At 36.4% G+C, this 22,528-nt stretch overlaps 1 protein-coding gene across 1 annotated transcript in view; it reads left to right on the plus strand.

The window, feature by feature from the left end:
* Positions 1-6: 6 nt before the first annotated feature.
* Positions 7-22,528, plus strand: part of LOC121383148 (scavenger receptor class F member 1-like) — a 41,308-nt gene continuing 18,786 nt past the window's right edge. Inside the window, exons 1-6 of the mRNA XM_041512976.1 lie at positions 7-100; positions 5,400-5,528; positions 5,959-6,090; positions 7,035-7,166; positions 12,417-12,557; positions 18,586-18,726. Coding sequence (XP_041368910.1) covers positions 5,450-5,528; positions 5,959-6,090; positions 7,035-7,166; positions 12,417-12,557; positions 18,586-18,726 — 625 coding nt within the window. The 5' untranslated portion in view covers positions 7-100; positions 5,400-5,449. The remainder of the gene's footprint in view (positions 101-5,399; positions 5,529-5,958; positions 6,091-7,034; positions 7,167-12,416; positions 12,558-18,585; positions 18,727-22,528) is intronic.

Consider the following 22,528-nt stretch of genomic DNA (forward strand, 5'->3'; position numbering starts at 1 on the left):
GACAAGACCTGCAATTGTAGAAATGAAACTGAAATCTGCGATCAGTACACTGGAAATTGTAGCAGTTGTCCAGATGGATGGACTGGAATTGCGTGTGACGGTAAGATGCTTTAATTTAAGATCAGTATATATGTAAGTGTTTGCGACAGTATTATGTTTTATTTAAAAATTGAACGTGATAATAAATATAAACAATCGAACTCTTTCTTGAGGAAATTAATACACGGCAGAGGGGAATCGCCATTCTATGATTCGGCTTTTTCCGCCAATAGCCGAATGAGAGACGTCTCACATTGTTAGTATAAATATTTTATTAAAATGTGTCTGGATGTTGTTTTCAGTAAACATTAACAATTTATTTTATTAATTTATTTTTTATTATTTATTAAAGGGACATACCCTAGTTTTTAAACACTAACGGATATTTTTGACTATTATAACCGTTTTTGATAACTTAAATCATACTTTACTTAGATTTTATTGTTTAGATTATCAGTGTCTGTACATTCGACGTGTTTTTGGTCATCCTGGTGTTTTTAATATCACAAAATGCATTTCTCATATTTTTAAAAACGCACGTGCGTCTGAGAAGTAGCAGTTATGGAGTCCAGTTTTAGTCTATTATAAGGGGGTATTTCACCATTTCAAAGTCACAAACTCATGTTTCACTCAGTTGTAACGTTATCCAAATGTGTTACAGGTTTGTAGATTAACTAAACTTAGTGTTAATTTTCACAGGTTGAAACTAGGGTATGTCCCTTTAACAAAATAAAACTCAGCTGAAATTATTTATTTAGTTGTTTAAGCATTGCCGAAAGTAGTGCAAGACTGGTGTTCATAGAGGATTCGTCACGAGTGTTTTTAATATGGAAAATATCAACCAAGTCTATGTTAATCATTATCGAGACTCTGTTGAGACAAATACCGATTAACAAGACGAGTAGCAAATTATATTTATCCTATAACACTTCGAAAATAACATTTTAAATCGATATTTAATAAATCAAAGTTCTGAAGTCGGTCAGTCTAGAATCGATCCCCGTCAGTGGGCCCAATGGACAATTTCTCGTTCCAGCCAGTGTACCACGACTAGTATATCAAAGGCCGTGGTATGTAATATCCTGTCTGTGGGATGGTGCATATAAAAAAATCCCTTGCTACTAATGGAAAAATGTAACGGGTTTCCGTAACCTTAAGGCGGCCATTGTGCAGGAATGGAACCAACTGCCACAAGAGTTCTTCCAGAACTTGGTTAACTCCATGAGGCATCAATGCACATCGTGTATTGCATCCAGTGGAGGATACACACGCTACTGATATCCATTTGACAATCGCATGTGCAATCATACATTTTTGATTTTGACCCCTATGATGTTCAATCTGGCATAACGGAATACAAACGTATCTCTGTACATATGTCTGTTGATGATAGTATTCACCATTGAATGAAGTTCACAGGAACTGATTTTCCCAGTGATACAATTTCTATATATGGCGCTAATCGTTGGTCCGTCTGTTCGTCTGTTAGCAGTTTGGTTTGCGCTGAAAATTATCTTGACCTAGGATCCTCAGACTTGGTATGCAGGTTGGTAACGACCAGTGAATGACCCATTTGAATTGGGTACAGTAGGTCTAAGGTCAAGGTCGCGGTGACTTTAGACAAAGCAGTTACCGCTCTATAACTCGAGAACACCATGACCTAGGATACCCAAGGTTGGTATGCAAATTAGTCATGGCCAGCAGATGACCCCTATTTATTTGAGGTCAGTAGGTCAAAGGTCAAAGTCGCGGTGACTTTAGACAAAGCAGTTACCGCTCTATAACTCGAGAACGCCATGACCTTGGATGCCCAAGGTTGGTATGCAAATTAGTCATGACCAGCAGATGACCCCTATTGATTTGAGGTCAGTAGGTCAAAGGTCAAGGTCAATAAAACGATTTCGGCTCAATATCTCAAGGTTAGGATCCTCAAACTTGGTATGCAGGTTGGTCATGAACTAGTGACCTTTTTGCGTATTGATTGCGCACCATTCAGTGCCTTTTTAAGAAGGGAAGGTTTATATGTTTGACAAACATCTCTTGTTAAATGAATATGTTAAAGGTCAAGGTCTGATTCAAAGCTACCTTCGGGCGTATATGGCAAGTTCAAGGTCACAGTTTAAAGGGGCATGCATGCGTTCAAAGGTAAAAGATGTCTGAAAAATAATGCATCAGTCTGTGTAAATACCCGCTCCACCCCAAGCACCCCCACCCCATCCTCCCGGTCTCCCGGGGAATAGGGGGATTTTAATTTTGTTGCTGTGAAAGCCCCGGTAAAATGCCCCGCAGTGCAGGGCCATTTGGTTGGTGAAAGTCACGGTAAAATGCCCCGCAGTGCAGGGCCATTTGGTTGGTGAAAGTCGTGGAACATTTGTTTAGCAACAGTTGTAACTCCGGTAATGTCCCCGCAGTGCGGAATATCATGGAAGGTTAAAGCTCCGGGGTATGCCGGGATAAAGCCCCGCTACTACCCGGGAGGGGAGGGGAGGAGTGCGGGGATTTACATTGACTGATGCAGAAAATGCTTTTAAAATCTAAAGCTGATCTCATTTTAATCACGTGTGAGGAATTCGTTTCTGTGGCATATAAGGTTCAACAAGGCACAATTTAGTGCTACTTACTGGTATTTAGTATTTCTGAACACGTCTCTTACATCAATAAATTGAATGATAAGAATTATTATTATTTTCTTTTTAATTATTAAATTGTTTTTATTTGGAGCTTCAAACACATATTATTACAATACATAATGAAACGTTAAATTGTTCTGTTAAAACACAGAGTTATTAGTTAATACAAGAAGATATGTATTACATGTGAAGTACTCTACTAAGATATTCCCTTTTCTTTCTTATTTTACCAGCTTTTTCCGGGTGGTAAAAATAAAGAGAATACAATTCAATCTGCTTATAACAACGTGTGTGAGCTAAACATGAAATATAATTTGACTGAATTTTTTTCATTCTACAAATATGTATATAGTATTTTATTAAAAGCAAACAAAGACTGATAATATCAATATCTGGACTATTAATAAAAAGAAAAAGAAAAAATGAGAAGTACCTCAGCGGTGTTTGGAACGAGAGTACCACATTTTACATTTAGACCATTTAGGAAGCAATACCAAATAGTTTTAACATTCTGACATTCAACAAATAAATTAACTAGAGTTTCTTTAAAATGACTGCAAAATGTACATAATTCAGTTTCAAAAGGTTTGCGTTGCATCAGCTTACTTAATTTTGAACTGTAAAAAAGTAATTTCGCATCGTCAGTTATTTAAAAAAGTCATTTTATAAACATTTTCTCAACTGATCCCTTTATTTAATTTTTTATTGCCATTTTTGTTGTGATTTAATTGGTTTTTCGTTTATTTTGTCAATGAAAAGCTTGTAAAATGGCTTCGTTACTTTCTCGTGCTTTTTAAGAAGATTTACATTCGAATTATGTATTTTATCTAATTTATTAAAATTGTTAATTCTTAGTTTGTGTAAGCCATGCGTACGGGGCGATGTGTGTGTGTGTGTGTGTGTGTGTGTGTGTGTGTGTGTGTGTGTGTGTAAAATATATAGTTTTTTTTGCGTACATACTATCTGGACGACCCCTTATGAGATCATTGACAAAATAGTTGCCTTTTGTACACCAAGAATTGTAAAAAAAAAAAAAATATTATTTACTATTATTTACTTTAATATATGATTTAAATCATAGAGACTGAGATAGAATGTCTTGTGGGGCTGTGGTGGGGTTGTGCTGAACTTCAGCCCAATATCCTGCCAAACTTGATTAAATCTAGATATTACTTTCCTACAGCAGTTCTTGTGTAAAAATCAAATTTTGTCTCCTCCCAGATCGTCCAAATCATCTATAAGAGGCTCTTCCGAGCAGATAAATTAAAACGATCAACGCATTTGTTTAACCATGATATTTTAAGGCACAAGAGAAAGACATAAACTGAGGTATTTTTAGGGCTCCTTTTTCATAGTCCTTTATAAGTACATTTCTTTTAACTTTATACATTTCCATTCCAAACAAAATTAAATAGTGTGGACTGTAATTATTTTAAATAATGAAGTGGTTGGAAGGACGTCAAGATTTGTATTAGTTGTTTTTTCAATTATTGATATATTTCTGAAAAGCCAATCGTTTAAGAGGTTGTTTTTGTTTTTTTTAAAGATTAACATTTATCACTAACATTCTCAGAATAGTTATCAACTTGCATTACATTGTATTTAATACCGAGAAGTTTACATTTCCCATCATTATTCCATATAATGTTTTTATTTGTATTGTATTCCACACCACAACCCAATCTTGCCCCAATCCGTATAGCTTATGTTTTATCCGAATTTTCTCTGAGAACGGAACAGGCCGTGAATGAATTTGTCGACTAAAAGAAGTGCTCTATTCGGTGACTGTTCCATGTCGTCCAACAAAAGAGATGTATCATCAGTATATTGCGTGATAAGATATTCTGTATTATTAATTTTAATTCCATTAATATTGGGGTCGTATTTTAACGTTGCACTTAAAACTCCAACTGCTATTATGAATAGATATGGTGACAGTGGGTCGCCTTGTCTGACCCCCCTTTCTATTGGAAAAAAAAGAGACAAATGTCCATTATTTAGTATGCAATTACAAACATCACAATAAAAGGCATTGAACCACTATACAATCGACGGACCAAAACCAATGAAAACCGTAAAACGTTTAATAAAATACCATTCTAAAGAAACACACACACACACACACACACACACACACACACACACACGACGACCGTGTACATAGAGACTCGGATACTGGGTGCTGGCTGTCTACATGCGATCATAGTTTTGGGGTGATGCCTAGTGTAAGGAAACTGCAGCCCATTTAAACTGTCCTTTGCTAGTATTATAGAATCCAGTATATTCAACAATCTACATGTAAATTCAGTCTTGATGTTTCCTATGACTTCTCTCATAGCTTCTAATATATTCCTCAAATCTAATTTCAGTTTTTATATTTCCTGTAATCGAAGAAAAGTTAATGTTTGTTTTGTTTAACGATACTATCAGAACACATTAATTACGTAATCATCAGCTATTGGATGTCACTCGTTTGATAATTCTGACATACAGTCTTAGAGAAAACCCACCATATGTTCCCATCCTTTGATATGCAAGTCGTGGTGCACTGGTTGGGACACAAAATAACCCCACAATCACAGAATGGTTCCAAGTTAGGACCTTGTCAAAACATCATTGAACTCTGCCGTGTGCAGATGTATGTCTTTAAATACCTTACTCGTTTTCTTCAGATTCCGGCATGGTTAGTATGTTTTGTTATGAAAATGTCTTTCATATCTAATTTTCCAGTTTGCGAAAATGGCTATTGGGGTACAAGTTGTACGAAGTGTGGCCATTGTATGTCTGGAAAGATCTGTGATAACACTACAGGCCAGTGTGAAGAGTGTCAAACTGGATGGGCGCAACCAATGTGTACAGGTAGGTGGTCTGCTCGTTCAACATACATAGAGAATAACTGGTTACTGTCTTTAAAAATCCTGCATAATACCAAAACATTTTAAAATTAAATTTACCATTTTATTTCACAAATTTACCACTTTCCACATTACTAAGTACTTGTAGTCTAAAAGATATATGTTTTTTTAAAAAAGGAAAAGGAAAAAGTTTTTAAATAACAACTATTTCTTATTTTAAAAATAAAAATTGTCTTCAAAATGTTTTTTAAAAAGCAGAAAATAAAACAATAAGTAACTTTGAATAATACAACATTCCTTTGCAATCATAAGTTAGAGAGTAAGTAGTTGCATCCCCAAATGCTATATTTATTTATCTTATCATCATTAATTAATTAATTCATTCATTCATTCAAATGACTGCTTTGTTTTGGCATTATTCATTTTTTAAACAGCGTGTTTGGATTTCCGGTATGGTTCTAACTGTAACAAAACCTGCAACTGTAGAAATGAACATGAAGTCTGCGATAAGAAAACAGGAGCTTGTAAAGCTTGTCCAGATTGGTGGACAGGAAACGCGTGTGACAGTAAGATGTTTTAATTTGAATTTGATAAAAATAAAGTCTCTGCATAGAAAAGTATGAAACATGACACAAATCTTCTATTGCTTAGTGGTGTCAATTTAAAAATAGATATTATTATCCCCCTGAGGCCGCCATTTTGAATTTGTACTGAAAATATCAGATTCTCAGGCACGTAGAACCATGATTCCAAAACATTTTGTCATGTTTTCATGACCTGCGAATCAACCAGTGCATATAAAACGTTCGCCATATTGGACTTTATATCTTAAAGATGGACACCATATGTAAACGTTTTCAATGAAAATCTCGAAATCTAAACCAGATAGGACGTTGTGATCCATTGGTATTACAATGCGTTTTCTATAACTGTATGAACAGTATAAATGAGTTAGTCTATATCAGACATTGTGATCCATTGGTATTATAATGCGTTTGTATTAACTATATGAACAGTATAAATGAGTTAGCCTATATGAGACATTGTGATCTATTGGTATTATAATCCATGTTTTCTAAATATATGAACAGTATAAATAATTTAGCTTATATCAGACACTGTGATCTATTAGTGTTATATTCCGTTTTCTATAACTGTATGAACAGTATAAATGAGTTAGCCTATATCAGACATTGTAATCTATTGGTATTATAATATCTTTTCTCTAAATATATGAACAGTATAAATGAGTTAGCCTATATCAGACATTGAGATCTATTGGTATGTATTCCTCCATCCATCACATCCTGAAGATGCTTCTAATGGCTGACTATATATATCATACCATCCATTCATAGATTTTTCGTGCTGGGATGTAAGTAAATATTCCTCCATCCATCACATCCATTCATTCATTGTTCGTGCTGGGATATAGGTAAATTAATTAATTCAATGATTCATCCATTCATTCAAATGACTTCTTTGTTTTGGCTTTTTTTTTTTTAAACAGCATGTTTGGATTTCCGGTATGGTTCTAACTGTCACAAAACCTGCAAATGTAGAAATAAAACTGAAGTCTGCGATAAGAAAACAGGAGCTTGTAAAGCTTGTCCAGATTGGTGGACAGGAAACGCGTGTGACAGTAAGATGTTTTAATTTGAATTTGATACAAATAAAGTTTCTGCATAGAAAATTAAGAAACTTGACACAAATCTTCTATTGCTTAGTGGTGTCAATTTAAAAACAGATTTTAATATGTCCCTGTGGCCGCCATTTTGAATTTGTACTGAAAATATCAGATTCTAATGCACGAAGAACCATGATTCCAACACCTTTTTCTCACGTTTTAATGAGCTGCGAATGAACCAGCGCATATAAAACGTAGGTAATATGTTCGCCATATTGAATTTTATATCTTAAAGATGGCCACCATAGCATATTCCAAAGCATATATACATATTTTACAAACTATAAATCTGCTAATGCATGTAAATATTTGTATACATATTTACCAACATACAATTACAATAAAGCAACATTTAAGATGCATAATATTTGAAATTATATTGAACTAAGTCACCTTTTTCAGGTGTTAAAAGTGTGCTTATAACAAGATGCCAAAGTATTTCAAATTGATGCTTACTGTGAACTCAAGTTTGTTTGTGGTGGTCAAACGTGCATGTTATCCATGTGTGTGTGTGTGCGTGTGTGTGTGTTTAGGAACATCATGGGAATTTAAACCAACTAAAATACAGGATTTCACAGTAGTTTATTAAATACCTCTCTGAATCATAAGACCTTGGTAATTGGTAAAGGGTGGAATTTGTTTAACGTACATGTATCTAATTAAGTTTGACACACACCGACCCTACACATGGCCTGTGATATTGTCAGCGACTAATTCTATTATAAAAGTGTATGTGTATTTGATTATGTTGCTGAACCAGTAGGACTACACACTAGAGCTTCTACCTTTGGACTCAATAAATCTGTTTGTCTCTTACTACTACACTTATTAACACAAAACTATTGGCAAAAGTGTCACATGAGAGTTTGGTGACACGAAATGAATTACTGATTTGTTTAAAACAGATAGCCATCAGTTATACATGTAGTCAGTACACAATACTGAAAATAATAATTCATTTGGCTTGTACTCTAGTGCTGCGCTTGATGATGATGATGATGATGATGATAACTAGTTTAACGTGCCCATATACCACTAAGGTTTCGAACACGCCCATCCCGAGTCCGACCTCCGATAAGATCGGTGGCCTGACTCGGGATGGAGGGGGGGGGGGGGGGGGGGGGTCGGGGTTTGAAAATGGGCAGAATTTTTAAAATAGCAATTAGTTAAAAAGTTAATAGAATAAATAAAAAAAAAAAAAGGTTACAAGCCAAAAATAAAAAGAATTGACTGCTCGGCCGAATATGTATATAATTTGGAGCATTTTAGAAGGACAGTCCAAAAATAAATAAGAGAAAGAAGAGAGGATCGGACTATTTAATAATATTTAAAAATAAAGAAGTAATTTCGACATAACATTTTGAACGCAGATCTAAAAGTTTAAAGTCCGATCGATATGTCCACGCGAGTGGCCTCGTTAAGGCCGTTTGGGTGCACAGCTTAAAGGGACGAGATGGGTTGCATCCCGTCAAGAAAACCCCTAGATTGACAGTCGATAGACGTTGAAGGTGTAGTGCTGTGCTGAAATACAGATCTTGAGAAGCCGGATCCGTCTGAACGAGAGAGAGTATCAGACTAGGGTATAGTCCAGTCGTCATGATTTGGTATAGTGGTGCGGACGGGCCCGACTCCGGAGGATACGAGATGACATCACTATAAAGCAAGGTAAAGTCTAGAAAAAGAGTAGTAGGGGGCGACACCGCTTCCTATTTCTTCTTAGAGTGGGGCGGTCAATCTTCCAGTGCTGCTAGGACAGGCTCGGACATGTAGAGAGTAAACGCGAACAACAGTAGCGTTCTGCAGAATGGCCGTCATACGAGTCACGAAAAAAAACCAAGTCGACAGTCAGACGGAGAAATGATGTGGAGGCAAGGAATCTCGCTAAAAAAGAATCCAACCTGGTGGTGCAGACTGTCGAAACGAGAAGCGTTCCAGCGTTCAAGCAGTTCCAATGGCCGCATACATCCCAGTACAAAACTTCATTTCGCTGACAAAAACAACGAAATGAAGGACCCCCAAGTCGAGCACACGAAAGCACGTGCAGTGTGCACACGCGAAACAAACACGTCTTACCGCGTGGAGCTCCAGACTGGGAATGTGACTGCACTTGATATTGTTACCTGGGGAATTAGGTATGCAGAAGCTGCGGTGCTTCTTCTGTGGCTTAATGACCATTCTGAACTTTAGAAAGATTTGTTCTAATAATAAGTCAATAGTCAATTCCATTAATTTAAAGGAACCATTGCTGATAAACAGTTCCTACTCCAAAACTCGATATAGGAATTTTGCTATTGGCATGATGATGTGATTTGGAGACTTTATTCTGTCGAAGTAATAAAACTTGCAACATTGCTTTAATAGTTTGGAAATATTGTTTCTATCAAGGCATTCAGTCAGAGAGGCAAGTGAGGAACACACAGACAATATCATCCCCTGCACATTGCTATCATTAGTAAATATGATTCTTGATCCAAATATTAAACAGTACCAACCCAAGGCACAGACGTTCATATAATGACACGGACATTCCTATCCCAGTATAGTGTGGCCTTACAATTGAACCAGATATAATAAAGCTGTAATTTGTTGTCTTTATCGCAATCAGACTGCCCATTTCGTATGATCGTATTTTGAGGAGAAAAGGGTCAGCTTGGTTAATGATCGCCTCACCTCCTCCCGGCGCGACCACGGTACGGCCCTGCGTTTAATGTTAGCTGGTACGTGAAATAAGTACAGGGGAACAAATCGTCCGGTTTGTTGTTGCACACATTTGCATATGTATCAGCAAATACTTTAATTACTGTTTACTGGGACATTGTTTCTTTGGAGTTTGGTATAATGTGATATGCAGACTCGTCAGAAGGCTATCAGCCTATTTTAACACACGCACACAGACACACACACACACACACAAACACCACCCACCCCCCCCACCCCCAACCCCCCCCCCAAAAAAAAAAAAACAAAAAAAAAAAAAACAAAACAAAACAAATAGTGGATCAAATGACACTAGTAACAAAACTAGATGCCACTGGATTCATAAAGGGAGTTAATTTGTTAAACACTTTACAAAAACGAAAAGTGCTTCCATTTCATGAATTATCGAAGTGGACTTTTACGTGTGCCGCTAGTTGTGGCCGAGGGAACTCTTAGATTTACGTCTAACTTTATTCGTAACTTACGTTTAGCCTTGTCAGAAATACACGGTAGTGACAACACGCCAGGCATTACTGTGTTTTATATTTATAAACCGCCCCGGAAAGTTGGAAAGGAGAAAACGTTACGCTGGTCGCACATGTACCTAGTCTAGGCGTAGACGAGGGTGGGGGTGTCATCTGGAAGGGGAATTTATACGAATATTTTATTTGTGTTACTGAATATCTCTAGATAAAGGGTGCGCTTGTTGATCGCTTTAACTTGTGGATAAAATTGTGTTTTAGCCTGTTTTATTAAGGTACCTATAGTCCGTCCCATCCTCCTATAAAGATATTTGTAAATAATTTCAGTTTGGTTTTGACATAAGAAAAACAGGAAAAGTGTTTTGGAAATAAAAACAACAAAAAAACCCAAAACAAAGAAAAACCAACCAACCAACAAAAAACCAAAATAAACAACAACCCCAAAACAACCAACCAAACTATTTTTATGTGCAATTTTGAAAACAATCGGCTCAGAAATAATTAACCTGCAGTAAATTCCATAGTATGAAAAAAGGCGTTCCCTGTGGGAAGGACTATACATTCCAGGAACATTGGGTCAAACTTAGTGTTTAAGTAGGCGGCCCCCTACTACTTTTACCAAAACAAATCGCTGTTTTTGGCAGAAAATAAGCCAACATTGTCGGTATAAAATGATACCTGCAATAGCACGCCACTGACATATGTACAATTTACGGAAGTTTGCTGAAATTCTCGAAATCATGACGTCGCGGTATTCTGTGCTTGAAGCACACCACAGAACCTTTATGGGTAGGTTTTTTTTTGAATATTATATTATATACTAATGCAATTTCATGACACTGATGACAACAAATATGTTGAACAAATTATAGACAGGTGTCATGAAAATATCTCTCACGGCTATTCCAAGCCAATCGGAATAAGTCGGCCGATTACGGATTCTCCACGGAGTTCGACACTTGTATAGCTTCTTTCGGACTGAATCGGGTACATTAATAGCAAACGCGAAGTCATTCTAGCGACTGTACATAGTGTCGGACCAAATGACCGCTAATAGTATCTGTGTGACTGTCAAAGCATACTCGTACAGGTAGTACTAAACCAAATAACGTCTGGCTGGGCCAAAGTTCAAGGTGTACCTACCTTTTGATAGAGAAGTTAATTAACAGCTCAAGTCCTGTGATTGCTGATAAATGTCAATATGTTAGTTGTAAAAAAAATAGTTTCATCTGGGCAAAAAATGTCTGCAATTTTATTACATCTACCACAGTGTCAAGTAGCCTTGTGCGTGAGACATGCATACCTGTATTTTTGTCTGTTTCACCCTGAGGTGAGGGGTGGTGTTTATGTCGATTGATACGCTGCAGGTAGGAGTTTTAGCCACATATGTTATTATTGTCGTCTATGGTATTTGAGTTGGTAGTATACACCCTACATAGCCTCATCTGGCTCACACGAAGGTATCTGTGCAGCTACCGTTAGATTGATTTGGTTTGAAACCTATTTTACCTGTCACAAGAACATGTACCATATATTACGAACATGCACCACGGTGCGCGAGATCGCGTGCCACCGTCGCCGGAAAATCGTGTTCTCGTTACTATGAATAGCATTTTACAGAATTTCTAATTTCTAACGAATCGAAACTGACGTTAATAAAGTTTGATCAAATTATATCGAGGTTTTAAAATGTTTGACAAATATCATCTACAGATCAATATTATATTTGCTTATGCCTAAATTGAAATTGGTTAAATATTTTTTATTTTAAAAAAAACAAAGAGGTCGAAAAAGATTTTGACACAGGTTGATATTCTTAGGTCGCTCGGGTTAGGAGAAACAGCCAGTGCACCATGACTGGTATACCAAAGGTTTTGCTACTAATGGAAAAAAAATGTAGCGAATTTCCTTTCTAATGCTATATGTCAGAATAACCAAATGTTTGACATCCATTAGCCGATGATTAATAAATAGGTGTGATCTAGTGTTGTCATTTAAAACAAAAAACTTTAACTTTTGTTTCTAGAATGTAAACCAGGCTATCATGGCGTCGGCTGTAATGAAACATGTGGACATTGCCTGACTGGAGATGAAGCTTGTGATACACGAACTGGGACCTGCGGACAGGGATGTGCTGCCGGATGGGAGGGAGTTACATGCAAAACAGGTTTAACATTGAATCGTATATATATATATATATACACGTAAAGACCATATAGCAACCATTCGGGTGAAAGTAAAACATGACTATTTTGTGTCACACGTGGGTTCAAAAATTCATATTGGTTCGAATAGCATATCAGGCAGCCTTTTGATGTGGCCCAAAATGTATGGTGAAAAACCACTGCAATAATCACGGAGATAAATGAATCCATGAAAATACAACATGGATTTAAATCTGAATTAATGATTTGTTTTATCATTTTATTTATACTAAAAAGAACAGAGGCTATGTTTATGCTTTTAAACCTAAGTTATAGAGGATACTCCCCGAATATCTTGTAATACCATAATTTATTAGCATGAGTTGATAAAAGTATCAAATCCAAGGCTTGCCAAGGATTTTTTAATATTTTTACCAACAAGTGTTGATAAATTATGATATCACAAGACACGAGAGGGGTATTCTTTTTATCATCCATTATCAGTTTGTTATCAATTATCAATTTGCGACAATTGTAAACAATGTCAGTTCAATTAAAAATGGCTTCTAAACCATATTAGTGTACACTAACATCCTCATTAGTACCGAACACCGCCATGCCAAAATAGTAAAATCGTTTCACTTACGACCTTAATTGGCCAGCCATTTTCCAGAGAGAAAGAAAGAGACAACGAATGAATGTGGATTGTGTGAGGTTTTCGTTTTATTATTATTATAATTATTATTATTATTATTATTGTTGTTTATCTTCTTTTTCTCAATTATTATTATTTATTTATTCATTTTATTTAGTTATGACGTCCCTTTGTATACTAAAGTCCGAACCAAATTGTTAACAACTACGATAAATTACTCTCCTACCTTTAATTACTGTTACATTTCCCCCAAAGTTTGTCCAGACACAAGTTGTGAAAAACCATTACAGTGACAGAGATTCCACATATGAGACTGTAATGATGTCACCAGTTTCGACTTCGCTGAGAAAGCATAGGGCAAAATATATCCAGTTTTTTGACGTCTGCCATTTTGGGTTTTTTTTTTATGGAATACTCTTCAATGATCTCTAGTGGTAGGCTATCTTTAAACAAACAAAAAATTATATATATATTTTTTAAATATGACGTCATCACGTTTGCTTTTTATAACATAACATGATTAAGTCATATCCTTCTCACCCCTCTTGTAGAATATTCTATTAAAAAATTCAAAATGGCAGCCGGCACAAATTACATGTTTTTGCCCTATGCGATCTCAGCGAAATCGATATAGGTGACATGGTTATCATCTAGTATGCGGAATCTGTGTCATTGTAGCCTAATGGGTTTTTTTCAAGATTTCTGGCTGGACAAAATGTGGGTAAAATCCAACGAAAAATAAAGGTAGAAGAGCAATTTATTGTAGTTGTTAACATTTTGGTTCAGACTTTAGTTAATAGAAGCTGTTTCATGGGGGGTTTCGAATACGATGTTTATGTCAACGAGTGATGTGTGAAAACCAGATTTTCACGAATTGCGAAGCAATGAGTGAACATATGGTTTTCACACATCACGAGTTGACATTGATTGAAGCATATTTTATTTCATATAAGGTACAAATGGATCGGGCACAAGTTATCCAACTTACGAGTCCCTCTTCTAATAACATACAATAATGACAATAATGACAATAACGACGACTACAACTATTACAAGAATATACATAAAATTAAATATTCAAAAAGAAGTATATACATGAGAGAAAAACAAAACACAGAAAAAATACAAAATAATAAATAAATAAATAAATGAATGAATGAATGAATAAATGAAAAATGAAGAAGCGCGCCAATGGTTCTGCAGACAAAGCGCCCGAGCCACACACCCACGTTGCGGAGCGACCCCATCGAAAAGCTAAACTCAAAACGACGAACAGTGCGTCAAACCTTTTAGCTCGAGAGTGTGACCGGTCCACTGGCACCCACTGCAGGCACTGCGTCAGCCTGCCGGTGTGGGTGCTGGGACCTACTTACACTCACGTGCTAAAAGCTTCAACGCACCGTCCGTCGCCCCGAGTCCAGCCCCATCGGTGGGGTCGCTCCGCGTCATTGGGCGGGTAGCTCGAACGCCCCATCTACAGAACCATTGACATAAAAATCGTATTCGGAAAACCCCCCGCCATGAAATGGTCTATCTTTCCTAACTTTTGACAATATCTTTCGCCTTTTGGTAGATAGTTGTTAACATTTTGGTTCGGACTTTAGATACGGTAGATACTTGTAAAGAGGCAATTAGAAATAATAACTTTAAAAGGGCACTGTTCTAGAGACAGGTCTGTCTAGTTAGGGCAGATATACATAAAAAATCATTAGTAATTTTGAAGATCTATACAAATTCAAAGCAAACACTATTAGGTTATCATTATGCAATAATGGAAAGACGCCACGGGAATGTTACATGGCATCAAAGTTAATTGTTAAATTTCCTAGAATATATAGGTAAGAAATCAGTGGACAACAATTCGAGATGAATTAAGGTATTTTGACTGACTGAAACCTTTTTTACGTGTCCATATACCACTAATGTAGCGAACACGCCTGTCTCGGGCTTAACCTCTGACGTCTCCAGTGACGGACCAGTCATGACCAGGAAGGGGGGGGGGGGGGGGGGGGGGGGGGACGGTAAGTTTGAGGTGGGCGGAATTTGGAATAGAAATTTAAAAGTTAGGTCAGAGACCTAAGACCAATAGCAGCTGATTCACTCACTGTACACATGTCTGGAAAAAATTAAAGTCCAAACATAAATTTAAAAAAGCTCAGCCGAAAATGTTTTTAAGGTGATTTGAAGAATTTAGCAAAATAAATTGCGTCGGGCTGTTTACAAAAGAATAAACATAAAATTTTGAACACCGGCCAAAAAATCCGACTAAGCCCTTACCTGGAGGCGAAGGTTCTTGGAGAGGTTGACCGCGGGACTCATGGCGTGTTGATGGGCTGCTCGGCTCTGTACTTTGGAAGAAAATCTCGCAGGTTAAGATAACACGTTGAGATGACTTCACTGTAATCTTGCCGAAGGGCCAGCTTGAGAATGCGGTGTAAAGTTGCGTTCTCCGTCTCTGGCTTGAGTAGAGCTTGCCGATACAACCCGTCCCGCGTGCAGGTCACTAAGAGGTTCTTGCTGATGTTGCTGCCCATTATCTGGTGCCTTCCTGTGCGTGATGGTAGTGGTCTTCAGGAAGTCTCCTTAATGGCTATCGTCATCTGGGCCAGATCCCTCAAACCCCCCTGAACTGCGTTCGGGTACTTGCACGACAGCTTATCACAAACGATTGCCCAAGGAGAGAGTGTTGGCTTCTGCGACGTCTTTTCTGTAACCTTTCTCTTCTTGGTCTCGCCCTGTGCATCAACTGCCGGATCCGCAACAACAACGGGTGGAGACGCTGGTAGACGGTCAGCATTCAAGTGGTCTGTGTCCATCTGCGTTGGTGCTGCAACAGAAGGGACCGCCACTTTTATTGAAGTTGACAGCTTTGGTCCCTCCTGGGCTGCACCTGGCTTGGTCTGCATTCGAGTGGTGGGAGCGTCCAAGCAGAAGGGACCGCTGCCGGCAGTTGCGCCGCCGGTTTTGGTTCCCCCTGCCGGTCTCGTCTTCTTCTTTAGCATTTGAGCCGCCAGGTTTGGCCCCCCCCCCCCCCCCCCCCGTGCTGCCATGGGTTGCCTTCTCGCACACTGGTGGAACAACGCGGACCGTTGTCACCATATATAAGGGTGAAAATGGTCGCGTTACCATCGTGCTGAACATGATACTTGACCAAACGGCCAAGCACGTTGATCACAGCCCCCAGGGTGGGGAGGGAGGGAGAGCAATTACGATGTTCTCACTAATCAACTTCATCGTTCGGAGTGTTCAGTGGGACTGGCGAAAGTATTTTGAAGCAACTTTCTTCGTTGCTTCTTTCGCGGCATGGTTTTCTGTGTATTTCGTGTGACGTCACATCAACAATCTACAGTCCTACGTCATCTACATAGAGATTATTATAAGAGCTAGTGTGTAGTACTGATTTTACGAAACTCGTGTCAGGATTTTTGAATTGTCTGACACGAGTTTCGTAAAAGCAGTACGACTCACACACGAGTGTAATAGTTCCTTTATTATCCATATTATTATTGTTATTTTCTTTATGAATAATAAGACCCAACTCAAAATGTTTTAGTCACAACTAAGAGACAATGAAATGATGTTATATTTCAAATGCACAGTCTGAACTAGGACTGTAGAAGCAACGTCATATTATGACGTCGCTTCCCAAAATTACTCATCACACTTGTTATTACACCTGTGCTTCGTATGATTATTATTAAGTCGGTTTTGTTGAACCATATGGATAATAATAGTAATAATCAAGGCGTCACTCGCGTTAAGCGGCGTTCTCAATATGCGATTAGTCAAAACTAGCTTGTCGTAGTGACTCGAATCGTGTGTGTGTGTGTCGTTATGTCATAAGATTTGATGACGTCATACAAAGCGCATCAGTTTAAAAATATTTTGCGGGAAATGTAAGTGCTTACAAATTCCCACTGAAATAAAGAAAACATGAATGTAGACAATTTACTGATAACATTATACAATTATTGACTACATCTGGATAATAATAGGTTTTATGGACCCATGAAAACCGGATATTTTGACATGTTTATAAGCAAATGAAAAAACACGGAAGTGACAAAACTAAACGGTTGTACCTTAATGTCATTAGATTGACTGAGAGCTTATGATTTGTCTAATCTAGTCGTATGCGACTAATGTCGTTCCGATTTCAGTGTCTGCGCTTAACCTTTTTTTTGGAGTTGCCATCCAGGCAAGTGGTGACAGCACTTTCACTTGCCCGAATAATATTTCATGGTGCAAAGTAGGCTACATAGCTGTACTTTTATTTATTTATTAATTATTTATTTTAAAAAAACAAAACAAAAACCCCGTCGCATAATGAGAACGCCTCTTTAGACAATGTAGTGAACCCCACTGATACTTTGTAACAGACACACACACAACTTTACTTAATGCATCTAAACATTTTTTATTAATTATTTATTTAAAAAACAAACAAAAAAAACCCCCGTCGCATAATGAGAACGCCTCTTTAGACAATGTAGTGAACCCCACTGATACTCAGTAACAGACACACGCACAACTTTAGGCCTACTTAATGCATCTAAAAAAAATTACTTGCAATTTTGTTTTTATACTAACAAAATGGCCACTTGAAAAAAATTTGTCTGTAGGCCTAACACCTGCTATAACAAAACTTGCTTTTTTTATTGCGTTTGAACTGTGTTCAGGCACGTGTAGTCTACATGAATAAGGCCCCCAGTTCCACGAAGCGATCTTAGTGCTAAGATTACCTTAAGTGCTGCCACGAAGCGATCTTAGTGCTAAGATTACCTTAAGTGCTGCCACGAAGCGATCTTAGTGCTAAGATCACTTTAAATGCAGGCACGAAAAAATCTTAGTGCTAAGATCAGCTTAAGTGCATAAGGCAGTTGTTTTATTAGCTTAAGTGCATAATGTAGTTGTATAGCTTGTTTTATCCTAAGTTTTGCGTGTACATATTGTTTAGCTTGTTTTCCATATTGGTCATATTTAATGACTGTTTCTAGGAGTTAGGGCAGGACGTAGCCCAGCCTTACCTTTCTTAATCTTGGTCTAAGCAACGGTAGTATAATGCAAATGTTTTCCAAAATGGCTGACAAAACGACACAAATGCTTGACTTTGTATTATTGTCAAATACTCCTCTGACAGTACATTTCAAAACAATTTTACATCATTATAAAATATAATGACAGAAACAACACGAATTTAATGCATAACGTGTTGTCATTAAATGTTTACCATGGTAACAAAATAGTGAACATGTTATCAACGAAACATTTAGAAATAGTTCTGCTTGCCGAAATAATGACATTTAAATTTATTTATTTTTTAAATTCGATGATTAATACATCAGTGTGATCTAGTGTTGTCGTTAAACAAAACAAACTTTAACTTTTGTTTCTAGAATGTAAACCAGGCTATCATGGCGTCGGCTGTAATGAAACATGTGGACATTGCCTGACTGGAGATGAAGCTTGTGATACACGAACTGGGACCTGCGAACAGGGATGTGATGCCGGATGGGAGGGAGTTACATGCAAAACAGGTTTAACATTGAATCGTATATAGACGTAAAGACCAGATGGCAACCATTCGTGTGAAAGTAAAAAAACACCCGAAAACAACTATTTATATTAAAAAGAACAAAACATTGAAACAGTACAGGGCCGTAGCTAGCGGAAAACATTATAGAAACTTGAAGAAAATTCTCTTCTTACCTGTTTAAGGAGTTTTAGACTATTAACTACTCAGTTGCCCCCCCCCCCCCATCATAACAAAAAATCCTAGCTACGGCCCTGCAGTAAAGGTGACTAGGTCTATTTTCTAGAGTGTTCACATTGAAACTTTTCAATGTTTATTCTCTCCTAGACTTTTAAATATACATTTTACTTCGCAATGACATTCGTCAGTGGAGCTTTCCTAATGTCGATTTTTCCAGTGTCTGTCCAGCGTTATTTTACGAATCTCAAAATATGTCTCATACAGTTTTAATTTGACAATTCATAAACGCGATACATTGGTATTACAAATTAATGAATTATTTACTACTGATTTTTTAAAATATTAAATAACGAAGCTATATAGCCCTATTGTTGTTTAAATAAGTCAGTTATAACGTTAATGTTTTTATTGAATATTCAGTATGATTTATGTTTGTATGAAACTATATTAAAACAGCATTTGCTAAGACACGCTATGGCTGAACTGAACTTTATTTACACTCAGGCCATAGTCTACGGCATATGAGGATATATATACATACAGCAGTCAATATAATTGTAACAAGATGGTGGGTGTACATAAATACAATAAATACATAAATAAATAAAAAAACCCCAGAATATCAGCCAGAAGATTTGAAAGTATTCATAATTAGACAACAAAATATAGAAGTTTTCTCCAGCTTTCTTAGAGTTGAATAATTTATAAAATTTGTATGTATTTGGTTTAGACTGACAGAAAGATGGTAAGTAACGCTTTCTTTCATTCTTGAAAAACATACATGTAAATATATAATGAAACTCATCTCCGATATCGTAATTATTACATATTCTATTTTGTAGTGCTACATTTTTCCATCTGCCTGTTTCAGTTGGAAGATTATGGTTTGATAATCTGAAGCGTAATACTGAACACCAATGTTTTCTCTCTATAATTGTGATGTGTATCTCAAATTCAACAGTATTTTAAAATAACTTATAATTTGAAGCTTTGGATGAGTTATCAGTATTAGTATACCATGATTGTAAGTATTGATCATTAAGCTTTGTATTAATATACGTTTTCAAAATGGAAGCACTAGTAATAGCATTGCATTGTGATAATCGTATATATGTACAACCAATACCGTATCATCTAAAACAGATTTAACATACATAATCCATTTGTGATTAAAAGGTTATTATTATCATAATTCAGTAATAATGTGTACACCAATAATGACAACTTGGACTGTTTTCAAATGATTAGTCGATGCCAGGACATTATCATTCTTATTTTTACGGTAATATATACCGGGTAACGTCCAAGTTCTCCATATAATATATACAGTGGTGTAGATTTTCTCACAGGTAATAACAATTTTATTAATTGGTTACATAATTTTTCAGTTAATGACACATTTTCAAAACCCCATATTTCGTTGCCTTATAATAAGACTGGTAAAACCATGCAGTCAAATAATTTTAGTTGGCACTGGATAGAAATAGTATGACATCTGCCTTGTAGAATAAAAACATAGCCTTTTGTACTTGTGTCTATAACATGTTTCTTGCCTTTCCATATTGGTCATATTTAAATATAATACCAAGATATTTATAACTTTCTACGTTATCAAGCTTTGATTTTCCAACGTAAAACACCTTTTTGTAATCTTTCTTATTGCCACTAAAGATTAAGACTTTTGTTACAATTTACTGTTAGTTTCCAGTTCGTGCAATACGAATCAAATACATTCAGAGAGTTTTGCATATCTTGGTAATTATCTGCAAGGAGTACAGTATCATCAGCATAGAATGAATGAATGAATGTTTAACGACACCCCAGCACGAAAAATACATCGGCTATTGGATGTCAAACTATGGTAATGGGGAAAACAAAGTGATGATCAATAATCAATATTCATCAGCATAGAGTAAAACAAAAAGAACAACTGAATTAAAGAATCACTGAATAATTCGTCTATGCCTATGCCATGGCAGTCATTCATTTTAAATGTATCTTCAATATCATTAAGAAACAATGAAAATAAAGGGGATATATTTTCACCTTGTCTTACACCAACACAGCAGAGGAAATAATCTGTCATGGAATTATGTGCGCTGACACAAGATTTAATATTCTGAAACATTATAAATTACTTGAAAACATTTACCATATATACCATTTTAAAGTAATTTATCCCAAAGTCCAATTCTCCAAACTGAATCAAAAGCTTTCCTAAAATCTATAAATGTACAAAAAAAGTGTTTTCTTCCGTGCTTTCATCAGTTCTATTAGTCCATATAGTGTGAAGACATGATCAGTTGTAGAATAATCTTTCCTGAACCCTGCTTGAACATTAGATTGTATATAATTCGTTTCTAGATACGCTTGTAGTCTATTATTTAACACGGCAGTAAACAGTTTTCCAAGACAGCTAAGTAATGTCTATAATTTTCAGGATTATCTTATCACCACTTTTATAAATTGGCTTGATTATATCAACTAACCATGAGTCAGAGAAGATACCGTTTTCAAATACTAAATTAAAAAGTCTGACATATACAAGAATCATACAGTCAGTAGTTTGCTTAATATATTCATTAATTATGTTGTCCAGACCCGAAGCTCTGTTATTCTTAAGTTTTTTTAACAACTGTAAGTATTTCTTCTTGTAATATAGGGCTATTTAAGATACAATTACTTAAAGGTGATAAATTACAGTCACGTTGTTTTTCTTTTAAAAGTTTCCAAAAAGCTCACGTATTGTGCCGGCTGAGATCTTTGAGTTTCTGTTATGTTTTCCAGTTGTGTCTTCTTAAATGTTTTAATATTTTACATTCTTCTATCGTTTACTGGCATTTAAAAGTCGTTTGTTATCCATTTTATTCGAATTCTTTTAAGCTGTTCTGGACTCCATGTACTTTCTTCTAAGGCAAAGACTGCAAAGACATCAGGGTTACAGGGTTAGGGTTTCTGAGGAAATTCCCTATCTAACCCTAACCCAGCGTAATGTTTGAAAGATTTTGTGCGTGTACATATTGTTTAGCTTGTTTTCCATATTGGTCATATTTAATGACTGTTTCTAGGAGTTGGGGCAGGACGTAGCCCAGCCTTACCTTTCTTAATCTTGGTCTAAGCAACGGTAGTATAATGCTAATGTTTTCCAAAATGGCTGACCAAAACGACACAAATGCTTGACTTTGTATTATTGTCAAATACTCCTCTGACAGTACAAATACGGTCTTGAAATGATTAGTACTTTTCAAAACAATTTTACATCATTATAAAATATAATGACAGAAACAACACGAGTTTAATGTATAGCGTGTTGTCATTAAATGGTTACCATGGTAACAAAATAGTGAAAATGTTGTCAACGGAACATTTAGAAATAGTTCTGCTTGCAGAAATAATGATATTTATTTTATTGTTTTTTAAATTCCAATCATAATATACACTTTTTTCAGTCATAATTAATTATTTGCAGAGTATGCTAAACATTTTTGACAGTTTTGTGTGAGAAGCCAAAATGTAAAAGTTTGGCAGTCATTTTTGAGTTGCCGCGAGTTACTTTAGCTACGTTCCGTTTGCGGTGAACAATCCGTTTGTTAACGCTAACAACAAAACGTTTCGCGAACCTTCGC

The sequence above is a fragment of the Gigantopelta aegis genome, chromosome 10, assembly GCF_016097555.1.
Source record: "Gigantopelta aegis isolate Gae_Host chromosome 10, Gae_host_genome, whole genome shotgun sequence".
Classification (NCBI taxonomy): domain Eukaryota; kingdom Metazoa; phylum Mollusca; class Gastropoda; order Neomphalida; family Peltospiridae; genus Gigantopelta; species Gigantopelta aegis.